Here is an 18,228-nt window from a genome sequence, read left to right on the forward strand (position 1 = left end):
AAGTATATTTTTTGTTTACACTATTATTACAGTTTCCTTTGTAGTTACTTTTCAGTACTGCATTGCTTTTGCACTATAGTTTGCACAGCTGTTCCAAAATTGCTGTTCCAAAACGCTATGTGAATTAGGGAGAATACAGCCTCTGCTCAGGTGAATTCTCTCTTGCTAGATGTCACACAGGCATGTGCAGGTAGAGGAAGACAGGCAGCAGCCTGTCCTCAGCAGGAGCAAGCTGTGCCATATGCATGTGTGCTCTCTCTCTCCCTACCCTAGCAGAGCCCACACCTCACATCCTTTCCAAACTGTCAAGGGTGCAGGCTTATGATGCTTCTGCTTCTTTTAATACCTCCTGCGTTACTCCACCTACACCACCACCACCCTACCACTACCACCAGCTCCCATCCAGACACAGTTTTCACTGTCGGCAACCTGAAAGAGTCCTCTAAAACATTTTTTCCCCCCAAGAGATTGATGGAAAATCTTCCTGCTGCTGTGAGCGCTAGGTAGACTGCTGCCAAAGCTTAGTGGGATAGGGCACGCTAATGCCTAAAATTCCCCCTGAACTTTCCCTTCTGCTGTCCATTGTCTGAGGAGACTGCCTTCGCAGGGCCAATTCCCACACCGTTCATTACCCATATCTACTCTGTAGGATATTAGGTGAAGCTGGTTAGCCAAAGCGCTCCTCTCCACTGTGGCAGCAGTCATGTCTTATCACTCCATTACTGGGCCCTGGACCCAGAACACCACACAAGCTTCAGAGAGACTCAAATGCCGTGGAGGCACTAGGCCCATCTGAGCCATGAAAGCTGTCATTTATGCACCTGGTGATGGCAGTGGACATGGTGCCTTGTTGGGAGAGGGTTATGAGTTTGTTTACCCAGCAGAGAAGAGCTGTCCTCTGCATAGACCAAGGGGATGAGGCCTGGGATGAACACCTTTTAAACTCGGCCACCATACCACACATTAAGGCTATGTCGTTGTGGAAACAAGAGAACCAATATCAGCTTGCTTATCACTGATCGAATGCGATGCCCATTCCCTAACACCCTGGGAAAAACATGCTGTTATAGCTCCGACAGACATTTGGAAGGATAAGTACTTCCATCTCTAAATAACCTTTCGTGCCTGTGCAGTACTGCATATGATCAGAGACATAATAGCCTCACCCGAGCCATGTTCTTATGCAAGGTGATTGATGGCAGCTTAATTCCATTTTACTGGCCTCTAATTATTCTTTTAAAGGACAAAATGGGCTAAGACAGGCCTGAAATGTGGCACAGACTTTTTGCAAGGCACTCCTAAGTAATGAATACAGCCATTACATCACATAACCAATGGCCACGTGCTGTTCAAATTATCCATGGGGCATGAAACATTGAGAGCAACACATTTATGTAATCACTGTTAATTTTGGGGTTTTGTGTCTCAGGACTGTTCACTCACTCATTATGAATTACTACTGGGTTTGATTGTGTGCCCTCAATATATTGCAAACCAGAATTATTTTTTCCTGAAGACAAAATAAACAAACACCAATATCAGTTTGTCATCTCCAGTGTTTTGTCGCTTTAGAGAGCCAGGACATGCATTTTGTTTGTGTAATTATTATATGACCTCTGGCATCCAATAAATCCATAAATCAGTTTTACTTCTAATTGTATTTGTTTTGGCTCCAAGAAGCCAACAATCACTGTCTGTTAGACAGAACAGTATGAACATATAATGGGGCTTGGCAGGCATGTTTACTGTGGAGCATGCCACGTGCCAGAATGGTGCCTCGGGCAGACAGGGCCGGTGGGAGAGCCTGGCATGGCTGTCCACTAGTGACCGTCAGAGGCCCTGCGTAACAAACACCAGGCTGTGGCATGGGCCACCTGCATTATTAACTCCAGGCTTGGAATGGCCGAGCACTGGATGTACTGGAACTGCGCATGCACAGAGGAACGAAATGAGGGGGAGACGGCTGTTTTGATTATCGTAGCACACGGCACTGGAATGAGGGCACTGTAGAACACTACTGTTAAATTGGAGTCTCTCCTAAATGAGTCAAGTAGGCCATACAATGCAGATTTCTTAAGCAGTATTGAGTGGTGGTAAATTGGATTCTTTTACATTGAATGACAGTGATAGCGGGGGTTAATGATAACACTTCCCCTCCTATAGTGCATTTTGCCTGAGGTGCATTTATGCCTTTTCTATATTTTCTCTACACTAGAGTGTGACATTCCCTCTCAGCTGATTTCCACAAATTCTACTGATAAGATAAAAAGATACCTACTGTCCAAAAACTGCTCCCAGTCCAGCAGCCACTGTATGGTGTTATGCAATTAGGGTGATCTCCATTCCAGCACTTAATGCTTGGCCAGCACCCAGCATATGTGTGTTCTCCAGAAGAGAGCATCTCATCACTCAGTTCTCCTTTTTCCTCCTCCCCCAATTAGCCAGAAATATAAACACCAAAATATCAAAACACTTCTTCAGCAAATCCAGTATGACACCTCTTGTGTAGCTCATGCCTGTTTTCAGATGGATTAATTGGTAGGAGAGGTGTTGTGCAATGGGTCGTGCACTTCACACTACACATGACTCATCTGCTTATGCTCTGCAAGTCAGAGTTGTCGAGAACCCCTCCCACACACAAAGACACACACACACAAACCCTTCCCACCCCTTCAGAAAAGAAGGCTTTGAGAACAACAGCTGCTACAGAGCTTTGGGGCAAGGGGCCCCTCGCTGTCCAGACACACCTCATGGTCCCCATCTGTCCAGCCAAAGCAGAGCCTGGCTGCAGTAATGCACAGACGTGTCTGATTGCCCACTGTCTGGTGTGTCTAGGGTGAGGGTGAGGGGATGAGAGGGAGAGGGAGGGGGAGAGGGAGGGTGAGGGTGAGAGTGGGTTCTGAGAGGGATTGTGAGGGTGAGGGGATGAGAGGGAGAGAGAAGGTGGAGGGAATGAAAAAGCTGCAAACCCTCTGGCCTGCTCCACATGCGCTGCACAGCAGCCTCTCTGTCGTGCCGTTCTTTACTTTAAATAGCCCCAAAGTTTCTGTTCTTTAAGATAAGGCTTCTAATTGGTATTCATAATGAATGGGACTCTTTTGTTTGTTGGTTCAGGAACGAATCACAATTAGTCATTGATCTAAGTAGGAGTGGACATCTTAGTGATTGAATTTTAATTCACATCACACAGGATTCTTCCAGGCATTTGCCTGTAGTTATTTAGACATTCTTCCATTTAGTGCCACCAATGCGATATAGTCAGATTTTTTTTCCTTAACTTGTATTCACAATTATTCATTGATAAATTAAAAATGCACCTTTTTGAGTGCATTTGAACTCTGCCAGTGCTAGTCCAGCATTAAAGTTTTGACATGCTTTGCTGGTGTTTCTCATCTGCGTGCGTTGGAATATTTGCTTTACGCAAATGTATTCGATTCATGTGCTGATGAGATATCATAACTTGCCAAGCGGTGTACGCTCAGGTTCAAAGTGCTACTGGCCTCTTTGATTTCCAGTCAGCTCTCCAGACAGATGGTAATGCACTGGTTTTGCCCACCCCCACTGCAAATGTGTGGGCCACACGGCGGACTGACTGACAGATGAAACGCAGACTAACTCTCCCAAGAGCCCCTTTAGAGGTAATTGAGTTAAGAGTCAAAAATTCAACCCATATTTAGACTGCAAGGTAGCCAGCATCAGGATCCTGCTTTCACCTTATCGGCAGCCATGAATGACAGCAGAGGGCTCTTAATTAGACAGGGTCTGAATTCAATGTTGCTTCTTGTGATCTGGGGGCAGGGAAAGGGTATGTAAAGCTTCCAGCTAAATTTGTCTCACTGCAAATCGCATGTGGCAGTCCCACATCCAGCCTGAGTATTTGTAGATGCACAGAGCTTAATTGGTTGTAGTCTAAGGCTCCCAGTGCAAGTGGCAGAGTCATAGCTGTTTGATAGGCCCAACAGCTTTTTTGATTTTAGAGTCCCATTCAAAGGAAAGCAAAATGAGGGTGGGGACAGGGTGGGCATGGGGAGTCCTCCAAACCTGGAGCCCATTTCCTGTTGCACCATTTCATCTTTGATAATCATCCCCACAAATGGAATTTCCATGCCTGGCTCGACTTCTGCATTCTTGCAGGAGTGGACAGGGGTGGGGCTAAAGGAGTAGGTGAGGTAAAGAGCAGCCTGCAGGAAAGCCACAGCATGCTAAGAGCAGCGGTGCTGCATAGCTTGCACACAAACAAATGGACGGTAACGGCTTGTCTGAGCACACCTGGAGGAGCATGAGATAGGCAGGGTGGATAGGCACCGCCCACACATGCTACCCTACCCAACAGACACCAGCCGTGTGGAGGAGCGGCATCAACAGGCAGAGCCTGAAGAAAGAGAGTCAAAATTCTCCTGGCTTCTAAACTCTACTGTTCGTTAAAAGTCGCAACAGTACTGCACATACAAGTGATATGACAGATATTATTTGTACTATTCAGTCCTGAATATTAAAGAAGGCTCTGGAATCCATGATCCTGCTCAACAGAGAACGTTTCATTTCCTCAAGGGATGATACAGCATTTTTTTTTTTTATGCCTTGCCTTCTGCCAACAGCCTACCCCCACCCCTGCTTCATATTTATGTGTGCCTGTGTGCTCGCTTTAATCAGATCTGGGTGACAATTTTTGAGAGCTTGATGGCCTTCACAATGGCATCTATTCCAAGTGCACATCGCACAGAATGTGTCTCAAGACCAGCATGTTGTCATTGGGACTTCTTCCCTCTCCGTTTCAGTCAGCACAACAAAGGCACTTAGCTTTAGACAATAGGGGGCTTTGTAACTCGTTTACCAGGCCTGATGGAATTAGCTGCGTTCCGAGTAGTCATCAGAGTAAATATATGCCTTTCCTGTACTAGACTTGCAGCTGAAAAGGTCTGAGCGTAGCGATGGTTTTTGCCAGGTGGACTCACTGAGAGAGAATTACTCCCAGCACTTTGCAGTGGCATGCGTTTCAATATAGCTACAGGGCATTTCAAAACACTCCTGACACAGAGGGCACAGGTCTAGGAACACAGAGTGATTATAGACACGTTGAACTGATAGTGTGCATGTGTGAGAGACAGAACGAGAGAGAGAAAGGTTGAGACAGAAGAGACTGATATTAACTGAAATATTTACACTGAAAGACTTTCCTTCTCTCATCTTCACAACAAAGTACAATAAAGATCACATTATGAGAAACTTGAAGCAATCTCCCTGGTAACGGCTGCCAGCAAGGAGCAAATATGGTTGATGAAAAATGCATTGTTACTGACGGCAGGTGCTCAGTGTATTGAAAACAAGCTGGGTTTTTTTACCCTGATTGTGCTGTTTAGATTTTGAGGCCATGTTTCCTCTTGCTTTTTCCATATGTACAGGCCACCGCAAGGAGTTCAGCATTTGGTAGGCTGGAAGCTGGCATTTAGCAAGTGATTACTGAGTGCACCCTTATCGGTATATTCACAGAGCTTTCCTTATGCTCCCTGAGTGTTTTTGATTCAAGTAGCATTCAAGCCTTTTTTAAGTTTTTGAACTCTTGACTTTTGTGCGTGGGCCGGGAGGGGGGCGGCTACCAGTGGACCCACAGGTGTGCATATGAAAGCAGTGGCTCGAGTCAACAAGAAGGACAGTGAGGTGGTCTCTGTGGGGTGGCGGTGCTGGTTACCACGGGGCACCACAGGGCACCACGGGGCGCTGTGGGATGGCACTGGAGATGGCATAGGCACACACTTAAACCTCACATAGCTATTTACATTCAAGCTTTAAGGGGTGGAAATGTGAGCAGCTCTCTGTCTCACTGTCTTTGGGCATGAATTTTCACTGCTGGTAAGATGGTGAAGAGTAAGACTGAGAGAGAGAGAGAGAGAGAGAGAGAGAGAGAGAGGGGGGGGTAAGGACTGGGTGAAGTCAGGATGACTGAATGACTCAGTGGGTACGCAGTGGGGAATAAATCTGGCAGAGATTATTTATGATAAACATGCTGCAGCATCTTCTGTGGAGTTCAGCATGTCCAACAGCATGCATTTCTGCTAATTACTGAGATTATGAATCTCATAACAGCAATTCCTGTAAGCAGCCAGTAAGAAAAACAGCAGTTTCCATGACACATCTTCCATAACATCAAAAGAAATGCTTCAGGAGGTGGGTGCCAGTTTATGTCTTTAATGTTTATACCACCACATTAAGTCCACATGGTGTCCTTTATATGAAAAATTATCTCATGTCTTTCAATAGACATTGCCTTCAGGAGGGAAGGCAGGGAAGGGAAATGTAACATTGTTCATTATCCAAGTTGCCAAGGTGACTGAATTTATCATGGCACTATGCAGTATTTCATGGTCTCTTGACATTTGGCCTGCCTGATTCTTCAGATCAACAGCCGAGAAATGGAAGATGAAGATCAAATGGTGATCTCTTAAATGTTGTAGGAAGGTATTTATGTCTTAAAATTAGCAGTGTTTCTGGGCATTATTCAAAACCTCAAAGAAACTGGCAATATGTGGGAAACTTATGTTATATAGTAACTCTTGGCCATCCCCTGCTGCCTTGATAGGTTGGGTAAGGGTTGGTGGTGATGCAGGTCCCCTAAAGATTGTGTTTTCTTCCTCATTAGTGTCCAGGCCTGTTTCCTACATGGTGGCCTCTGGTTCCTGGTGGACCAATAAAAATGAGCGGTGTACTAATTTCATAGTGTCTGTATGTTGTGAGAAGCAGCTAGCTTACAGCGCAATTGATTTGTGGGTGATTTGCTGTGAGGACATTTTTCCGATGGGAGCCAGTTACATGCTAGTCCACCACTGCACCACAGTGAGCTCTCTTTTTAAAGTCAGAGCTCTGTGCTTTTCTTGTGAGGAGAGCAGAAAGAGCAGGAAAAACATCGATGGGCAGGGGTGGGGAGGCAGGTGTCTGAAAGTTGTCGGCAGCCATCTAGGCCTGGGCGAGGTACGGTCTTTCCCGTTTCCCGCCTGAGTGCGCTGCTTCCTCTAATGACCTTTTTTGTCACGCTGGAGCCTCCGAACTCGAGGGCGGCTCACCAGGAAGCAGCAGCCACTTTCGGACAGATGCTTCATCATTATGCATGGATTACACAGTGTGTAGACACAGTGGGTCTTGTCCTCCCCCTCTTTCGCAGTGCATTGGTGGTCAGCGCAAATTGAAAAGCTGGCAAACTGATGGTCCAGAATATTGGCTCCAATTGGGAGAGTGCGTTGGAGCATGGCAGCGTTCGCAGCCCTGCGCCCAGCAGCTTTAGAGGGCCGGGCAGATGCAGCTATAGCTCGTAATCGCCCCTTCTCTCTTCTTGTCTTCCTGCAGGCGATGTGGCCCCATACTTCAAAACGGAGCCAGGGCGTCCAGAAACCCACCTGGAGGGGAATCGGCTCGTCCTGACCTGCCTGGCGGAGGGCAGCTGGCCGCTGGAGTTCAGATGGATGCTGAATGGCACGGACATCACTGCCTTCTCTCCAGAGTACAAGTGAGAGCATGCACCTCCACACTGCATTGTTCACAAGCACACTGCCTTAAGGAATTCAAAAAGGTCATGCTTATCTAATTCATTGCCTTCCACCACCAGCATACATGGTGACTTGTGCTACATATATTTGTCATAATGAAAACAACATGCTACAGAGGGTGGCCACTGTGGTTACTCTGCAGATTCTTACAGCAGTATCTTGTACAATTCATGGCATAGTGTATAAAAATGGACAGATTCTATTAGCAGTTTCCACAAAATTATCTACTTTTATATAAAGCATTGTGACATTTTCCATGTTTTGAAATCACACTTTGAGAAGCAGGTCAGAAGGCATCATGTTTCAGGCAGTTATTAATGTACTTTGATTGAGAGAGAAAGAAAAATTCAAAGCATGGGAAATTTAAATGAAATTTTAATTAACTTTTTATGTGCTGATTGCTTCAGTTTATGCAGTTGCATGTTTAATCATCCACATTTTCAATTCAAACATGCACTCTTTAACATGGCCCCTCTCCTGGAAAATAATATGGTCTCTGCTGCATTCTGTGAAGTCATCATATGACCTTTGGTAGAACTCCTTACACATATACCCACTGAAGTATCAGGCAGGTGGGCTCCCTTTGTCTTGTAAAAGGCAGCAGCTTGAGACACATGCACATCCTTTACTTGTGGGTGTGGTGTGAGCAGAGTCATGGCTGACATCAGTTTGCATTGCATGATTTGTTTTTTTCCTCCACCCTGCCCTCCCACGATGCCCCCCTACTCTGCCCCTCCTACGTCAACCCTCCTACCCTGCCTTCCTACCATGCCCCTCCTGCCTAGTCCCCTCCCTCCTGCCCCTGCCACCTTGGTTCTACTACCCAGCCCTGCCCCCTTGCTTCTCTTACGCTGCCCCTCCAACCTCACCTAACTTGCATCCCTGTGCCAAGATGTTCACATTAGCGCAGGAGCTGGTTTATGGACCATCAGTCTAATTAGTATAACTTTTCCACTGATCAATCATCAGTAGTCTGAGCTGCATGGTCCCTTTTGACTGTCTTTGGAGGTCCTGGTTCCCCTGGAGGACAGTCAACTTGTGTTGGAATTTTGGAAGGCACCGCATTGTTTGCTGTACATTTAGGGATGCCGGCACATTTGAGAGCATCATTTCCGACGGGAGCTGATATCAGTGAAGTGGCCATTTGGCGTGGAGCTGACATCTGTCATCGCCGGTGGGCACTGGGGCGTGAATCAGGAAGAGTATAATAGCATTTTAATGATTCGCTCACTCTAATGTGCAGGTTGGCAAGCAAGACTGGCCTTGGCTGCAAGGGTAAACCTTTTAACCCATCCCTTCTGAGGGAATACACCCTTAGAATCAAAATCTCCTAAAAGTGGGTAAATGCACTGACAAATATCAAATTGCCATAGCACTGAGCTTGCTTGGCCTAGGAAGAGAAGGCCATAAGGGGATGGGTATGATGAAATTTAGCTGCAAAAGTTGGTTATACGGTGCTGGATTTCACACTTTCTCTCCCTCTCTCTCTCTCTCTCTCTCTCTCTCTCTCTCTCTCTCTCTCACTCTCTCTGACTTTCTCTCTTCCTCTCTCTCTCTCTCTCTCTGACTTTCCCTGTATCTCTTTCTCTGTTTCTCTTTGACTCTTTCCCTCGCTATCTATCTCTCTCTCTATCTCTATCTGTCTCTCTATCTCTCTCTCTGTCAGGTACATTATCCCATCTCTGCAGCACACAGACATGGGTGCATACCAGTGTGTGGTGAGGAACAGAATGGGGGCCCTGCTGCAAAGAAGAGCAGAGATCCACGTGGCATGTGAGTGTGTGTGGTGGAACAGACTGCTTTTCCTCTCAAGTCCTGGGAGCTCCTACACCTGCTTTCACATTTGCTCCGGCCCGGGAAGGGTTGTGTGATTACCCTGATGTGTTGGAGGAGAGAATCCATAAAAAAAGGGTGGTTCTCAGGGTCCTCACATCTGGGAATCATGACCACTGTGACGTGAGTAGGGCGGGGTTTCGTTGCAGTACACCTGGAACCCCGCCTCATAGGCATAAGTGTAAGAACACCTTTCCCCTTCATGTGTTTTAAGCAGACGATTCGGTCCCTTTTTATACTATTAACTGTTACCTTAGGCAGGCTCAGCAGGTCTCTCTGCATCACCCAAATACACCCTCCAAAAGCTTCCTTTTGGAATTTCCTTCTCAGAAATAAATGGTTTTAAACAATTTGCAAAAATTTTTAAAGGATGTGCAAAATGCATTACTTCGCTTGCAAAATTATGTTACAGAATTCAATGCATGATGCTTCCAGGCTTTTTTTATACTTTGCTTTTTTGGCTTTGTGACTGGGTGCTGTGATGCAATCTCTAAGTCTCGTAGTGCAGCGTGCCATGAATGTGCACCTCTGTTTGATTGAACACCTCTGCAGTTGGTGCTTTTACGCCGCTATGTAAATGCAAAAGCCTGGGCAGTCTGCAGTGCACTGGAGGGTGGGGCTGAGTAGCTTTTCTGTTCTGGGCTCATGTGCTGGGTCTCTCCCTGCAGATATGGGCAACTATGTGGAGGGTGACCAGCGTAAGACAGTGACCCAAGGCCGAGCGGCCGTGCTCAATTCGCCAGCAGTGAGCTCCTTCCCCCGCCCGCAGGTGACGTGGTTCATGGATGGCTACAAGATCATCCCCAGCAGCAGAGTGTAAGTGGGGCTGCAGAAGCCACGTGTTTACTTCAAAACCCACCATAGGACAAGTGAGCAAGTGCAGAGTAGCATGGTAAAGTTCTCCCAGCCCCTCCTTTGGGCACCGCCTTAGAAGTCATATGGCCTACTGCCTCCCAGTCTTGCCGGCAGGTGAATTTTAGCAACCCATAAACCTAGAAAACTGTAGGGGAAACCTCAAGTAGAAAAGAACATGTCAGCCTATGACACAGAAGGCATGGGCTCTGTGTGTGTGTGTATGTGTGTGTGTGTGTGTGTGTGTCTGTGTGTGTGTGTACACTTCTTGTCAGAGAAGGAGAAGTGCAATTAATGCCTGTCTGTGGCCATTCTTTAATCTAACTAACAGTAGTTCTTCATTGCCTTTTTTCTAATTAGCAGCCTGCTCAGGCAGAGACAGGCCCGCCTGATCTGCTCCCCCATTATCAACTGTCTTTTCTCATTGTGGCTTGTTCCAGTGGGGCTCTGCCACCCAGCACCCAGCCTTACCTAATGACTTGGCCCTCCTCACATGCCTGCAGAGGTGGCTCTTCTCGAAAAGCACTTTTGATTTCATCGGAGGGTGTAATTGAAAAGTGATTAAGATCATGGCGGTAAAAGTTTGGAATAGACTCTGATCTGCATTTGATTCATCCTTCTCTGAGCTTACCAAAGCAGGCCTAGAGTTCGGACTGCCGAGAGTGAGTTCCACAGTCCCCCTGCATAGTTTCCCATCACAGACGTCTGTCTAGAAGTGGGATACGGCACTGAGCCGGTGTAGGTGTGTGTTACCCTGAGGTAGAATCAGAAGTTCTTTAGTTCAGCACAGTAGCGGAGGATGGGGGTGTTTCAGTAAGCCCCAGCCCAACCCTGAAGATATGCTTGCAGTATCCTGGCATCCTTCCAGCTCTATAATTGGGCCAATACTCTCCTGCCAGAGCTTTGACACAATGTTGCGTCAGGACGAAAAGCAGACGCTGTGCTCCCGCAAACCAGTGTGCCACCAGCACCATTAGCAGCTACACACATGCAGCAACACAGAATAAAATCTAAAGGAGCAGGGTTAAAAATCAGAAGGGGCATGGTTAGTGTTCCATGTATGCTCTGTGATTTTTTTTTTTTTTTACCTACAGGAGCTTGGCAGTGCTCCCAGACATGGGAAGCCTGAAGCCTTGCTTGAGCCAGTAGGCCACCTCACATTCAGGCCCTGCCCCCGACGCCTGCTAATATAAAACAGTCATATTCCTGGCCAAGCTCATTAGCATGTTCCTGGACATGATGTCATATTCCTAATTGTTCTGTGGCAGTGGCAGAAGCTGTGCAATCAGCTTAACTCTGGGCAGAATCCCCTGCAATGGGACTTTGGAAATAGTGGCGTACTTCATAAGCAATTGACTCGCATGGCGATTAAATTAACTGGCCTTGCAGGATCAAAGTTTATCTGTGCGGGAGGATTTGCAGCCTAGAATCAATATCCATACAGTGCAACATGCGGCACCGCCAAATCTCTTCATGAGTCTCATAAGATATTTACGTTTTGGAATTGAATACTGCTGAGCTGCAAAGGAGACAGATGTCCTCTGCAGAACAGCGGGATATGCAGAATTGATCCTGAATCTGAGTTTAGAACTGATCCCATCTGGCAGGGAAATTCCTGGCCTTTAAGTCCATCAACTTAAGTTTCAATGACACTTTCTATTCCTGATGCCTTTCCAAAAACCATGGAAAAAAGCAATGGCATAAATACTTTAGGCATAAACAATGCTTTACAAGGGATGAAATGTATTTATTATGTATTTATTCTGAAATAGTGGTCATGGATTTGTTGCTCTGCTTGGGTTTCCAAAGTGTAATGTAAAGAAAATGAAATTATTATCTGTTTATTTACTACTTCAGACTGCGGTTTCATTTCAAATCACATTACTAGAGTTATTATTTTAATCAACTTTTGACTGTAGAAATGTTTGGTTCTTGAAGCAGATATTGGTTTTCTAGATCCATTCTCTGCTTTGAGGTCTCCATATCTGAAGCCCAGAAATAATCTTTTATTTCTGCAAGCCATTCAGACTCAGGTAGTTTTGCTGATACTGACATTATTGCCGTGCACTTTTTAATCCTCTTGACTTCAGAAGAGGGCCACTTTATAAGGTGGAAACTGAGCAACACTTTCCAACCATTCTTTTCATAACTTCAAAGTAATACGCCAGTATACTTCTGACAAATAATAATCTCAAATAATTATGGACTGAGTCCTATAGCTGTTTGTCTCTATGGCAGTAATGGTTCCTCTCCTGGCATCCATGAGGGTTGTTCCCCGATCTCCAGCTTCTGAAGCAACAGACAGGAACTAACAGAAGAAAGCTTCATCTACTCCTTTGACTTTATTGCTCAAATGCTCCCTGGTTTGCATTTCTTGAATAAAGCTATCTGCTGGTACCATAACGGAACCCATGGGAGATGTGGTCAGTGGTCACGAGTGAGGCGATAGGTCTTGCCACAATGCTTCCCTGTGTTTATTTCTCCATGTGTTTAAGTGTCTGCTCCCTGGCTGAGGAAGATCTGTGTTTTCTGGTGGTAGATGTGCTAATTACTCATCCTAATCACAGCCTTGTTGTACTTCCCTGTCTATGAATCATGTCATTCTCTTTGACAAAAAAGCCATTAAAGACCCTCTAATAACCTCAAGAATGCTTGGATGGTAACTTTGTATCTTAAAACAATTTAAAGGCAGAAAAGGAAAATGTTCTCTGATTTTCCCAAACATTTTTCCTTCCTCCTTCTGCCAGCTTCTCATGCACCCTGGACCACAGCATAGCCCTTTGGTCTGTTAATGTAGCATGAAATAAGTGTCTTGATGGCACACACTGTACTGCTCTGCCTGATTCTATCTGATCACTCCTCCATGTCCAAATGAAGCACACCTCTTTGTGCAGACCCCACTGTGGTGTACTCTCAGCCCCCACCCACTCTCCCGTCCCTTCCGGTACTCATATGCACAAGTGTGGAGAACCACGGAAAGGCGCCAAAGGTCCCAGGTGAGTGGCAATGTGTGGAGAGCTGGAGAAGTGTGGGGAGCTGGAGAAGTCATTCTCCACTGTGCACCTTGCCTTCCCCTTTAAAGCACATGAAATTTTCATGATGGTGATAATTACCCCACCAGCGCAAAGTGCTTTCTGTTCCGAATGCAGATCAAAGTTGCTGGCTGGGAAAGAGATACTGGGTCTGCCTCTCATTGCTTTGTCCTTGCGTCCTCCACTACCTTGCTGAATTTTTCATCATTCATTATTAGATATCTTTGATGTCTCTGCCCATTATGGGTCATTCAGCTGCCCAGTGAATTCAGCACATAAAATGGCTTCCACAATAGTTCATCTCTCCTCCATCTCTCCAGTCACTCCCAATTCAGGAACCACCAGAAAGGCATGAGAGGTAACTTCAGTCAACCACAATAAATGAAGCCCCTCTCATGGAATGGATTACTTTCCTGTTAAAAAGTGTCAGCTAATGTTGTGATGTTTGTGTGTGGAGCCATAAACACGATGATTGACAATGATACTGTGGTAGTCATGGGCCCAAGAGTGTCGCTACTCACCCCAAGTGAATCATAGTCTCTTTTGTCAAGAGGCTTATCAGACCCTCCAGCCAGGAAGCTATGAACCAAGAACGTACAGCTCCATAGAGGTTTAAAGAGATACGTGTTTGTTTGTGTGTGTGTGTGTGTGTGTGTGTGTGTGTGTGTGTGTGTGTGTGTGTGTGTGTGTGTGTGCTTGTTTGTGTGTGTGTGATCTTGTTTGTGTGTGTGCGCATGCATGTCTGTGGGTATGTGTGTGTGTTTCTGTAGGCGCATGTGTATGCATTGTGTGTGTGTGAGTGTATGTGTGTGTGTGTGTGTGTGTATGTGTGTGTGTGTGCTTGTTTGTGTGTGTGCGCATGCATGTCTGTGGGTATGTGTGTGTGTTTCTGTAGGCGCATGTGTATGCATTGTGTGTATGTGTGTGTGTGTGTGTGTGAGATGAGAGGGAAAAGGGAGGTAGAGTGGCAGAAAGAATGGTCCCTAAATAAAATTCAGTATGAATAGAGCCATCCGGATGCAGAACTGCAGGATGTCAGTACTCTCTTTGCCACTACAGACAAGGGAGCATAAAACACAGGGTTTGGAAGAGACTGTGGTTGGTAGGGAACCATTTTGTGAGTAACTCATCCTGATCGGAATATTTTCCTCACCAAGTTCCTATTAAATCTGACTGGACTTGGTGAGTCTCAAACAGATTTGCAGTCTCTTACTGTTGTAACTGTACAGGATCAACCTGTAATCAAAATTCCTTTAAATGCTTTGTGAAAGTGTAGAAATGTCATCTACATGTTGAATGCACGTAACTTTTACTCAAGAGGTCATAGCCTCTGTTCTTTGCTGACAAATCTGCCCCTGAGCCTAAGTTCAATGACACAGGCATGTCCTAAGGCAGTGATCTGAGTTGAGTGGACTAAGTTTCCAGCTAAGAGGGCTTCCTTTAGGAAGCAGATGTATCCAGAAGGCAGACCTGTTTCTGCTCTAAGCCCCTCCCCCTTTAAATAGAAGAGTCTATTGTCAGTACAGAATCAAAGGGAACTCTGAGATTGCAGACAGGATTATGGTTAGTACAAAAGCGCTCCAGGTCTCTCTTCCCTCCAAAACAACAGCCACCCTCAGCCATGGAAATACTCACTCATGCCATTTTGAAATCGCTTTCGATTAAAAGCTCTCTTAGGTGTGCAAAGTCTGGATTTTTTGTTTTGTTTTGTTTTGGGTTTTTTTGGAATGTAGACCCTCACAGGCTGGGGTGGCAGGTTGCCGTGGAGTGACAATCAACCAAGAAAGGAACTGGAACTCGAAGGAACCCTCCAATACACACACACACAAACACACACACACACACACACACAAATACACAAACACCCTTCCTGATTGATGGTGGAATAATGCAGCAAGTTTATCATCACTCAGGATATCACATCGGAGGGGTGCGGGCGAAGGCATGCTGCAACTCCGCTCCCAATAACCCACCAAAACAAAGCAAGGGAGATGGGAGCAGGAGATAGGAAGAAAAGTCATCAAAATGCGGGCAAGTAGTCATTCTTGAACCCTCTCATATCACCACGGTGTTCCAGTGTTACGCTTCTTCCCTGGCAGGAGATGAATCAGATAAAGAAACATTTGGATTATGTACAACCTACTGGGTGTGGTGAGAGGGGACTCGAGTTGCATTGAAGCCTCTGCTGCTGTCTCACTAAAGACTGTGATCCCCCATTTTAGGAATCATGGCTCCAACTACTTGTTTAACAAAGATGGTTGGTACTGGAGTATGTGTAACAAGAGTAGTAGGAAATTGTTTTCATCCTATTGGTTAACACAAAAGCAAGCAAAACAATCAAGTCATAAACAAATCAGAAACATATCATAAATATTACTGTTTGGCTCAGGATAAAAAATTACATTCGGTTACCCCTCCAACACTTGAGGTATAAGTTATTGAATGTATCATTGTCACAACTCCAGTGTTTGTTCATCTTAAGTCTCAGGTTGCACTGGGAGTGCTTTTTTTGCTTGCCAGGAGTGTCAGACCCTCCCCTGCTTCACTCCACCACCACCCCCACCTTTTTCAACAAGCATAACAGGTGTCAGGAAAGACCGAACCTGTATTCAGGAAATGACAAAGGGATCCAGATTGGACTGGTTGGTGGCTTATGTGCTTGATTCTCTTGCTCGTTTGCGGTAAAGACCCCCAAATAAAAGAGTGGTACCTCGAAAAAAAGAGATGGAAGATTTATATCTGTTGCATGTGTATACGTTACCCTGCCATTCGTCAAGTAAGAGGGTCTGTCACTCAAGCCTTTTATGTGCCACCCCCCCCCCCCCACTTCCCCATCTCACATGTGAAGATGATGCCCCCATCTGAGGCAAAGGGTAACGTGTGGGTGGACAGAAAGCAATCTGCTCTGAAAGGGTAAGATCAAGTTCTAGATTTCATGTGTGACATATCGCAGTACTTGGCCTTGGTGTCATCAGCGTGTGGAAGAGACAGCACAGTGGAGGTGAGCTGAGGACATGCACGCCATAAGCGCTGCCGGTGTCGTTTGCCCATTGGGGGCTAGGCACATTAACCTCCAAGTGGAGCAGGGAAATGCCAGACTGTTATAAAACACTGGCTTTACTCCCCCTGAAAATGCTCCTCGACACAACTGGTGACCTATAGAGAGCACAAGCCACTTGCTGAAAGGAGAAAAGTGACCCTTGGCTGGCCATGCGGTACAAGTGATTGTCTGTGGATTCATATTGGGCTTAACTTCCACTCTTTCACCATAACATATACTTCTTCTCAGGTCTCTGCTGTGTTTCTGAACTTTAATTTTTTTTATCACAGTGCTATGAAAAGTGGCATTGATTTTTCTGGCAGATATTTATCAGTTTTGGATGTGAAAGCTCTGGTTAGCAGTACTCTGGAGCAATATTGGGACACGGTCACAGATTCCTAACCCAAGGCAAATCAACAATACAAACAATGCCTCCCCCTCACAGCAGAACCACCATGCTGGTCCAAATTCCACAAACTGCTGCAGACGTTCACCATGCTGGAGACCAGACTGCTGGCAGCAGTGAACAAGTTCAATAAGGATAGAGAACTTTTAAAGGGCTTTTTCCCCCAGCCACTGCTTGGAGAGTTTGCCCAGTGTAGCACAACACAGCTAACTGCTCTAGCCTTAGATAGTCCAGTAGCGAACAATCCATTAGACATACTGACGTTGAATCAGCAGAGCCTTAAAATCAGATGAGACTGAAAGAGGGCACTCACAGATGGCACAGACAAGGTTCTAGACCCAAAGCTAAATGCAGTGAAGCACTATCATGGGTACTACACACAATCATGCTATCCTTCTTCATGCTGGACTATGCTACAGAGGCCTGGTTAGCTAATGCTAACGCTAATACTACTAAGATACCGTCACCTCTGCACCAAGTGAACAGACTTGAACCAATGACTGATCTTGATGAGGAAATGTTCATTATAAATGAATCCCCCAATGCACATGAAGCCAGTGAACCTTGTACTATGTGCAAACAAAGGGCTGAACCATGGTAGAAATTGCTCACAGCACAACAGACAGAACCTCAGATGTTCAGGGCCAAACAAATGCCACCTCTTGGAGGAAACCCTGAAGTTGTTAGTCCAGCTAAATAGCTAGCATAGGTAGCAGGACTATGCTAACCTGCTGTTTTCCAGGTGTAACTGTCTCAGACATAAAAGAAATACTCCCTGGAATCATAGCTGACCATCAGATAATTTCTTGAATTGTGCATGCTGGCAAACAATACATTCAAAGGGCTTAAAAATCTGAGCTCTTAAAAAGGGTCTTTTCTGAACTTTCTATTACAAAGTCTACTATATAATCTACTAATCTATTACATATCTTTTTACCGGAACACGTCTAGTATGAAGAATCAATATGTTCTCTCATCATCTATGTCTCAACACATGCATCAACAGGATCTGAAACTCGCAAGAATTTTTAAAAACATTTTTTAAACCTAATGACCTCTGTCTTAATAGGACTGGGCTGCAAATGCTTTACAAACTGTTTTGTATTGTCAATTCAACACCCATCTGTTTCCTGTCATGGGGCAAAAACTAGAAACTCTATGTCTCCTGCTGAATCTCTGGATGACCATCTCACCATGTTTCATCCTGGACTTCCTGCTCCATCACAGGGTAACAGACAGCAAGTACAGTGTGACTCATCACAGCCAAAAGATACTGCTTGAGAACACCATTAGCGATTCTTTTCAGCTGCACAGCACTGGCGCTCTGCAGACTGATAACGAGAATGATAATGAGGAGTTCACCATCATACTGCCTGTGCGATCACCACCCTCCAAGGACTTGCGGTCCCTGCTTCAGGATGGGATTCTCCAATCCCCAGAGACACCAGAGACACCATCATCAACCACCATCAGTATTTCACATCTAATGTCCCCACTACTAAGTTTTTGTCCGGAAAAGATGGCAGA

The 18,228-nt window shown here is 45.6% G+C and overlaps 1 protein-coding gene across 4 annotated transcripts in view; it reads left to right on the top strand.

Annotated features, from left to right (window-relative positions):
* Positions 1 to 18,228, top strand: part of sdk1a (sidekick cell adhesion molecule 1a) — a 181,967-nt gene that overhangs the window by 67,657 nt on the left and 96,082 nt on the right. For 3 of the 4 annotated variants that reach the window (XM_035528817.2, XM_081699294.1, XM_081699295.1), the window contains exons 2-4: positions 7,339 to 7,498; positions 9,205 to 9,311; positions 10,040 to 10,187. In XM_035528817.2, coding sequence (XP_035384710.1) covers positions 7,339 to 7,498; positions 9,205 to 9,311; positions 10,040 to 10,187 — 415 coding nt within the window. Of the gene's footprint in view, positions 1 to 7,338; positions 7,499 to 9,204; positions 9,312 to 10,039; positions 10,188 to 18,228 lie in introns of those variants that run through there. The other variant, XM_081699297.1, reaches the window with a different exon arrangement.

The sequence above is a fragment of the Electrophorus electricus genome, chromosome 2, assembly GCF_041902795.1.
Source record: "Electrophorus electricus isolate QZ-2024a chromosome 2, ASM4190279v1, whole genome shotgun sequence".
NCBI classification, from domain to species: Eukaryota; Metazoa; Chordata; class Actinopteri; order Gymnotiformes; family Gymnotidae; genus Electrophorus; species Electrophorus electricus.